The 10,225-nt window shown below is 34.5% G+C and overlaps 1 protein-coding gene across 1 annotated transcript; it reads right to left on the reverse strand.

Moving 5' to 3' along the window:
- Positions 1-7,308: 7,308 nt before the first annotated feature.
- Positions 7,309-9,575, reverse strand: LOC117319865 (deoxycytidylate deaminase-like; the record flags this gene model as incomplete). The annotated part of the gene is given in 3 exon segments (XM_033874578.1): positions 7,309-7,603; positions 7,876-8,110; positions 9,431-9,575. Coding segments are annotated over 3 exon segments (441 nt in total), but the record flags the coding sequence as incomplete, so codon positions are not given.
- Positions 9,576-10,225: the final 650 nt, after the last annotated feature.

Consider the following 10,225-nt stretch of genomic DNA (forward strand, 5'->3'; position numbering starts at 1 on the left):
TATAAAACCCAATGGAACTTTATTAATGCCTCATTTTAGTATTTGTTTAGGAATGGATGATAGAGTATACAAGACAGGACATACTGAATACTGTCTGTTTGAAGTCATGCTGAATTTTGACCATTAGTATGTTTCTTTGCCTCTACATCAGTCTATCAGTCAGCGTTATAACATGTTATATAATGGAAAGAAGAGATGACTTATCTTGCGATTTACCTTTAAATAGGGACTTATGTGCTTGTGTTTGTAAGTTTTATTTAAGAAATCAGTAATAATTTTGTTACTTTATATGAAATCTCATAAAAAGCAATGAATTATCTTGGAAGCAGCAAGATAAAATTATTATTAATGTGTTTTGAAAACATTAATTTTTATTCAGAAATGTAAGCATGTGAGTGAACTGTTTATAGTTAAATAATTAAATGTGTTGATCTACAAAAGTTGTCATTCTGTTGTATATAGCTGTCTTTTTGACTCCAGTCGGCATCAATTAGAAAGCAGGTAGTTCGATCAGTAACAACTAGTATTTCGTTCGAAAAGGTTTGGAAAAACGTGTTTTACCAGTAGTTATCCAGCACATAAGAGAAAATTTCGAAATAACAACATTTTGTTTCATTATTAGACACCCCTGTCATGTAGGTACAGTAGGTATTACGCAGTAAATATTGTCTTATTCAGGAAAACATTAACATTCTTGTTTTTGTAAAAGTTTTATTTAAGAAATCAGTGACAATTGTGTTACTTTTTATGAAATCTCATAAAAAGCGCTGAATTATTTTGGAAGCAGCAAAATACAATTATTCGAAAATTATCTCCAATTAATGATTAGTTCAATATGGAATGAAGTGCAGTAAGGAGGCGATAACGGAGTTATCGTTCCTTACGGAACGTAATGTATACACGGCTACTTCTGCCTATTTAGCAGCATATATCAGCGATTTGAGGGCAAAGAAAACTGTCCGTAACTTCTTGATGACACTTTCCACACTTGTAAAACTCGGTGTGATCTACGTCCTGACATATTCGGTATATCTGGGAAAAATCTAGTTATGGAGATATTTTGGGTCAAACACGCCAAAATCGTCATTTTGACTAAGAGGTTCTGTTAAAACCGCCCTCAAAATTCGAAAAAAAAATCCAGAAATATATACAATGCACATGTAAATAGATAAATGTTTCCTGAAGAAAACCGTCTGTTTAGTTTTTCGATATCTTTATCAGAACGGTCACAATATAGTTTTGAATATGGCCTATTTTTTCGACCTTCTCAGTATTTTTCCACTCGACAGGGGTATTTTGATAGCAGACGAGCGCATGTTTTGATGACGTAACGCCCAACCTGAACTCGTCACGAAAGTTTGTTGTGCTAGCCGCTGTTGATTGAACTGCTCGATGAGCTGGGTCCAGTTGTATTTTACTGTCACTGCCAGTATATATTGTTATTTTTCAACATCAGAGGCAATGCTCCAGGATATAGATGCTTTGTCACGATCATTGTATGTCGCTTTTCACAAACAGGCATGCGAAAAATCAACCCAGCGTTCAGAATGTCAAGCAAATTCCCGAAGCCTCGCGGTTTTGGCTGACGGTAAGTAAACTTGTTTGTTGACGTTGATGTAAACAAACGACGGTAAATATGCGCGAAGAATAGTTCCCGTTTATTTGACATTTACTGTACATTGTCTCCAATTTTCAGATTTAGATAGTCTCTGTATTTGTTTGTGACTAGCTTCGTCAGGGATTTTTTTCATCGTATTACGTCTAAAAATAACAACGGAAATCTCCAGATTGATGTGACAAATGTACACAGAACCGTGTGCTCTCGGACACTTTCTCGTGAACGAATACATTCCAGGTTACTCAGATTCAGCTTTGTAACTCCTGTGATATATGCATTACCTTTAGGGAAGAAAGATGGAATAAATTTTGATTTTTAGCGATCACACACTAAGATAGACTTACTAGAGTCTCCAACTCGGCTCGTCTTCCATGTTGCTGTACGTACAATGTACGCTTGTATTATCGGTGAACATTACAACGTAATGTGCCAGAGAAAACAATGTATGAGAACCATGTTCTGACAAAATTATACTAAAATAATGTTATTTTGTGGAATTAAGTTAAATTAACTAATTTAGGGTGTGGAACCATGTTGGATTTGTTTTATATTTTGAATGTTAATTAATATCAACATATTCAAAAATGTATTATAGAAAATTATTTGACATATACACATAAAAGATAGTTTTTCTTCAAAATGTTATCTCCACGCAGGTAGAAATTAGTAAATTTTCAAATATCTTTACCTAAAATACTATTTCAACATATTTTAACATTTGTTTACATACATGTGCCAAAGAAAATAATGTGCGAGAAACCTGTTCAAACAAAATTACAATAAAATAATGTCAGTTATAAATTTATTAACTTATTTGCAATTTATATGGGTTGGGAGAAACCTGTTATAACAAATTTATACTAAAACAACTTAAATTAATATGTCACATTAAGTTAAATTCAGGAATTTCAGGTTATAAATCATGTTATCAATGTAACATAATTTGTTTTGATATTTTGATTTTAAAATAATTTTAGCTTCATACAAAAGGTATTTTAGAAAATAACCAAATTAAAAGATTAATAGAATTTATCTGATAATCATAAGTTTACGCAATATTCTCCTTGGAAATGTCATCTGTGCACAGGTAAAAGTCAGTAAATTTTGAAATATCTTTCCGTCAAATACCATATTTCCTGTTACATATTTTATTAAACCTTTCGTTTTCATACGACAAAGGAAAGAAGGTGCGAGAAACCAAATCTGACAAATTCAAACTTAGAAAAATGACATTGAACTAATTTGTACCATATTTAATATATTTCTTAAGTCAATTTATACTTAGATTTATTTTAATTGACTACAAAAGGTTTTATAGAGATTATTTGACAATATCAAGGAATTAAATACCGTATTTATTCTAATAAACGCCCCGGGGGCGCAGGGCTTTATCACCCATCTATTTGGGTCCGTTAAACGGACCCATTCCCAATAACAAAAAGTGTGATTTTTCCCAATTTTCTACTTGAAAATTCCCAATTCAAATGTATGAACAAATAAATTATGTTGAAACAAAAAATCTGATTACGGCCGGCGTTGAGCGTGTCGAGAAATTAAATATGACGAGTGGAACTACTGACTAGTCTAATCCGAATCGTGTGTCACTCGGAACCCCTCGTTCCAAATTCATAGTCATTTTGACGTTTTATGTAATGCGGTCTCGGCAACAGGTGTTTACAAGCGTTTGATGGATCGCGAGTTTCATCGCACCATGTGGCCTCAGACCACAATTATACTTCCGGGTCGTTGTACACGAATGTAGTACATATTGAAATTTCAGGACTGTTGCTTAATATTTTTTCCTGACTTAGCTGTTGCAGATATGGAGAAAGTTTTAGCATAGATTTATAGTGCAATATTTAATCTAGTGGCAGAATTTTGTTTTGACACCATTTCCATGTTTGTTTGTGAGGCAGGACATGGGGAGTTATAAGGCTTGAGGAGTAATATTTTGTGATTTTCCGGATTTTCCTACAATATAGTAGGATGGTAACACTTAAATATAAATATCTTGAATAGTTCTACACGTGATGTAAAAACCAGATTTTTTGCAAACTTCTGAAATATTTTAATTTTGATTTTAATCAACTTTTCCTCCAAGATTGAAATTGGGGTGAGCTAATTCCCATAAAATCATGAAGATTTACATGTGATTGAGTAAATCCCTATATTTCTAGGAAATTTGTCCTGATTCAGGTATCGTCTGATTTTGATGAAATTTGGTATGTAGGTAAATCATGGGACACCGTTCCCTCTCGTAGCCTCACTTTCATATTTAAACAAAATGACCGCAAATTCCTGGGTTCTGATTGGTCTCGATTCAGATATCGTCTGATTTTGATGAAATTTTGTATGTTAGGTACATATCATAGGACATCGGTCCCTCTCGTAGCCTCACTTTCACAATTAAACAAAATGACTGCCTATTCCTGGGTTCTGATTGGTCGAAATGTAGATATTGTTCGATTTCAATTCGATTTGATAAATTGGGGTATAATGGTAATGCAAATTCAACTTTATGGGTTTTGTTGCCTTAACGTCTTGTTATTGGTCGAAACTTAGATATTGATCGATTTTGACAAAACGTGCTCACACAAAGTTATCGCCCCTTACTGCACTTCATTCCATTTGTGACATCCTTCAGGTGTCACCCTCTAGTATCTGTCCACAATTATGGAATGAAGTGCAGTAAGGAGGCGATAACAGAGTTATCGTTCCTTACGGAACGGAATGTAGATACGGCTAATTCTGCCTACTTAGCAGCATATAGCCGCACTTTGAGGGCAAAGAAAACGGCTCGCTAGATTTTGATAAAACGTTCCACGCTTGTAAAACTCGATGTGATCTAGCTCCTGACATATTCAGTATATCTGGGAAAAATCTAGTTATGGAGATATTTGGGGTCAAACACGCCAAAATCGACACTTTGACTGCTGGTTTCTGTATAACTCTACCTGGAGAATTCAATCTTGAAGCTGACGAACTGAAACTCCAAATGTAGCAACTAGAAGTAATTCCGAAGAAAACAGTATGTTTGGTTTTTCGATACCTGTCACAATACGGCCACACTAGGGTTTTGAAAAAGGGTCGTATTTTCGCCAGGTCTCATGTAATGTTGGTCTTTTCCGGATGTTACGTCACGAGTGACGTCACAAGTATGTGTGGAATGTAGTGTATTGAGGGACGGAACGTAATGTACATGCGGCTAATTCTGACCTCTTTGCCGGAGCTTACTGAAAAACGGCTCATTACATGTTGATACAATTTTCCACACTTGCAAAACTCGGTGTGATCTATGTCCTGGCATTCCCGCTATATCTGGGAAAGTTTTAGTTATAGATATATTTTGGGTACAAACACGCCAAAATCGACACTTTGACTGCTGGTTTCTGCACAACTCGGTCTTGAGAATTAACGCATAATGCCAACATACTGAAACTTCACACATCACAAGTACATATAATTCCGAAGAAAATGGCATCTTTAGTTTTTCTATATCTATCACAGAACGGCCACAATAGGGTTTTGAACATGGGTACTATGTACCGCGATCTCACATTCCGGAGAGTCTATTACGGACGTACGTCACGAGTGACGTTATCAAGTCTGTTCCGCTTGTCTGATTGAACTTGTAGCGCTCGGTGAGCTGCTTGTATTTTCAATGTCACTGCCAGTATTTCTTAAAATGTTGCAATATCAGAGAAAATACGAAAGACACATTTCTCTACAATTTAAATTTTTTTTTTTTTTTACATATTTATCACAAACATCTCTATCCAAAAGACATAATTAATCGTGTTTCTTCATATATGGTACATTAAGTTCTTTTTCCTGTCGTATCCGTGATGCAACAGTTTCCGCTAAGGTCACACGGGTACGTATAATCGAAAGACAGTAAGCCAGACATGTTACACTGCACTGGGGAACCCCCGCCTGGGGAATTCCCGCCTTTTTACACCAGAATCCTACGTCATTCTATTTTCAGTAACAGTGTGTATTTGTGATCTTCTAAATCTCAACACACTTCTCTTTATCCTCGTATCATATATAAAGTACCCGTTTCATGTGTTACATGTATTTACTCGGGAAAACAGATACAAACCAAAGAAACGCATTCTCCAAACACAAGCTGATTGGTCGGTCGTGTTGCGCAAGTTGTTAACACACTTTTGGGTGAAGATTTGACCTCTACCCCTGACCCGGATGTATATAATCGGTATTTGGTGACAGCTGTTGACAGATATCTCCTGATAATGTCCAAACTTTTATATTTTGTTTCTCAGATGTTGGTCTTGACAAGGTGAAATAGAAAGTTGTAAATGCAATTTTGGGAATTTATTATGAATTTTAATATTACAATGTAACATATAGCGAAGCTAATTGTGAACTCGGTCCCAATATATGATGTTATAAACAGAAGTGATGTTAAGGATTTTGTGTACACTTGTGGAATTTATTTTTAGTATTAATACTCAAGCGGTATTTTATACTTAGTAATAGAAATACTTTAATTAATTCTAATATTATAATGAATGGCAGCATTAGCAACGTAATTCGTTAATTATTTAATATTATCGTGGTAATGATATCCCAGGATTCCGATCGATAAATTGACGATAGAATATTATAAAGGATGAAGTGTAGTAACGGACGTATTAATGTTCGAAGATTTAAGTTATTGTCCGATTGCAATGAAATTTAAATTTGGTATGTAGGTACATCATGGGACACTGGTTACTCTTGTAACCTCAATTTATTATTTTATTAACATTTTACCGAAAAGGTCGCCATTTCCTAGCCTCTGATTGGTTCGAATTTACATATTGTTTGATTTCAATGAAATATGTAAATAAAGTTTTTAACGTCATATAAAAAGGAAGGGTCATTTACATTCGGATCATCCTCGAGTTGGCTATACCTACCCTCGGACGCTAACGTTAATAGTCCAGTAATCTACCCAGATCCTGGAGAAATGCGGTTTCGCGTAATAATGACGGAGCAAAATAACTGGCAATTGAGTTCGCCCATGATTTAGGTAAAACATTTCTTTTAATCATTTTAAATAAAGTTACTGGTTCTAAGGTTCAAATTGGACATTCCACATGTTTAAAATTTGTTTATTGAAATATCTTTCATTATTTTAAGTTGTACTGAGTACATTATAAGCAAACATGGCAGCGCCCATAGACTTTCCAACGTGTTAACAACGCTTTATCTAAATTTGATAATGCAATTAGTTTAAAGACGAAACAAAAAAGCTTCAACATGTATTTAATGGAATTAGTTTGATGGTGACACAACAAAAACAGGGAGAATTCAGCGTGTCTTGCTGAAATACAGCCCTTTGTGGCGTGGCAGCCATTTTCATTACCAAATGATTTGTCACGTGACAAAACGTTTCTTCAAATAACCATTCACGTCCGAGGTGTATTTTGAAAAAAAAAAAAATTTAAGGACGTGCCTGGTTTTGTTGGTGGAGGAAAGCTGGAGTACCCAGAGAAAAATCACCGACCTACAGTCATAAAAAGGCATCTGCCCTATATGTGTTTCGAACTCGCAACCCAGAGATGAAGGGCTAGTGATAAAGTGTTTTGGCCCCTTAACCAATCGGCTACGGCGGCCCACAACACAATGTCTTCTTATTGGTCGAAATTTTGATAGTGAGCGGTTTTGATGAAAACTGCTGGAACAGAGTTATCGCCCCTTACTGCACTTCATTCCATCTGTGACATCCTTCAGGTGTCACCCTCTAGTATATACTGTAAAGATTAGTTTACATTACTTCTTAAAATGAAAATCTTTTGAATTAGCTTTTTTAACAAATCAGTCATAATGAAGGACATCACCAGTGTTATTCTGGCTCACATGAAATTGCCAAATCTTCGAACCACATCCGACAGGATTGTCTCCATTGATTTAGTCCTTCACAATTTGAACTGGTAATCTCCTATCTGCAGTAGTTTTTGTCGCTTAGGCTCGTATCTCCTTTACAAACAAAAAAAACATCAGCTTTTGAACATGTCATTTTGCAGTACTTGTAAAGTATCAGTAGTGTCTAGTTTATGTGCATGTGATTATGTGTGTTTGAGGGGGGTGCGCAAACGTTAACCTCTATCAACTGTTTAAATATATAAATATATACACATATTGTGTTGTTTTAACGGATTATATCAGCTAGTCCGCTTGGTAGGGCTAGGGCGTGTGTAGTATCAGTTTCAAATTCAAATTTCTTTTAAGCATTTATTTTAATTGCTTACCTCAACACTATCTTTGCTGATTCGAACATGTCTTCCGCCGCCTTTTGCTCTTGAAATTTTTCATTTTCATCCTTCTCGTCGAATTCCTTTTTGTTCAAGTATACCACTGTCTTGATTCCAGATTGAATGATGAGTTTTGCGCATTCGTTGCATGGAAACCGAGTTGCGTACATGGTACAGCCATCGATATTAACAGCCAACTTATTCATGATGGCATTCAATTCTGCATGACATACTGAAATAAAATTGTTTTTGGCAATATTTAAAAAAAACCTTCGGCAAGCAAAGTGAATATGATCATCTTACGTTATAACAAAATGACAATAAGTGTAAATATATTAAGTACGAAATAGAATAAAAGGGAACTATGAATCAATAGATTACCTTACTCAAGGTGTTAAAGGGAACTATGAATCAATAGATTACCTTACTCAAGGTGTCAAAGGAACTGTTAATTAATAGATTACCTTACTCAAGGTGTCAAAGGGAACTGTTAATTAATAGATTATCTTACTCAAGGTGTCAAAGGGAACTGTGAATCAATAGATTACCTTACTCAAGGTGTCAAAGGGAACTGTGAATCAATAGATTACCTTACTCAAGGTATGAAAGGGAACTGTGAATCAATTGATTACCTTACTCAAGGTGTCAAAGGGAACTGTGAATCAATAGATTATCTTACTCAAGGTATGAAAGAAAAAGCAACACATCAGCACATTGAACGTTGAGATAATAACAAAACAAAAATCAAAACAAATGTTTCTTGTAGCCTTTCGAACTCGGTGACAAATTTGACAATGTTTCATGTTTGGGACTAAATCATTCAGAGAGTCTGATATTCATTAAACTGAACCTGTCATAAATACAACAGCAGGAAATGCTTTCGACTGCAGAATAATGTCTACACGGAAGTGTTTCTCGAAATTTTACGTTTGGGAACTTCTGTCGACGATGACAACTCGAAAGGTTAGTTCATGGCAGTAAAAGTAAACAAATACTCCATAACATGAAACGTCCGTTGTGTGTAAAATGTCGTTGTTTCGTGGTTGATATGGAATCACAAATATAAATACAAAACATACTGTATGTATTATTGTTGTATCATTGTTGTATGTATTATTGTTATATTACTGTTGTACGTATTATTGTTATATTACTGTTGTATGTATTATTGTTATATAATTGTTGTATGTATTATTGTTATATTATTGTTGTATGTATTATTGTTATAAAATTGTTGTATGTATTATTGTTATAAAATTGTTGTATGTATTATTGTTATATAACTGTTGTATGTATTATTGTTGTATCATTGTTGTATGTAGTATTGTTATATTATTGTTGTATGTATTATTGTTATATAATTTTTGTATGTATTATTGTTATATGATTGTTGTGTGTATTATTGTTATATCATTGTTGTGTGTATTATTGTTCTATCATTGTTGTATGTATTGTTATATCTTTTTGTATGTATTTTTGTTATGTATCATGATATTTTTTGTACCGTACGCCAAAAAAAGACCGATACCTGACGAGAACAACTATATATTACCAAACAGATGCTTGTTTTTCCCGCTCCCATCCTTATCCATTCTGGCCCATGAAAAGTTGGCATCGTCATCAGGACAGCCATCGGGGAAACCATTGTAACCGAGTCCTACTATTCTGTTTTTATCATTCACAATACAAGCTCCAACCTAAAACAGCGGTAATCGAAAGACAAAAAAGGTATTCAACTATTGTTTAATAGTGATATGATATGATATAAAATATGATAATATAAAGAAGGATAAGCAGGGGTTATTATAGGAGGGAAATATGTTTGTGATTATCAAGCTGACGCTGCCATATAGACAGAAATAAACACCAAAGTTCATTTTACCTATATCCAATGTTTTCCAAAGGTTGTACCCAAAATGTATTTTACAAACTGCGATTCTACGAAAGAGCATTAGGGTTATGTAGGGAAAAAATCGTTGTTCCGTTTTATTACCTCAAATCATCGAGAAATCATGTCGAAATATCCAGATGTCTCGGAATTCAGAGTTAGTAAGTCGAAACTACGAGTTACAGGCATAATCGACAGGAGATTCGTAAGATTAGCTCATATAGATAGATCTATATTTATTGATAAGTATGCACTGCACTAAGGCTGATGTTTATTTCTTGTAGCTAAATGGGATGATCAAACATAAATATATTTATGGTGCATTAAGCTGTAACATTTAGCGACAATCAGTATCACTTTCGCCGGCGTCTTACTGGTAAAATCAGGATGACAGCATCAAAAAATAATAATATTAAGTTAACTGGATAACAAATGACATGTTGATATAAAGATAACCTC

This window comes from Pecten maximus, unplaced genomic scaffold (assembly GCF_902652985.1).
Source record: "Pecten maximus unplaced genomic scaffold, xPecMax1.1, whole genome shotgun sequence".
NCBI classification, from domain to species: Eukaryota; Metazoa; Mollusca; class Bivalvia; order Pectinida; family Pectinidae; genus Pecten; species Pecten maximus.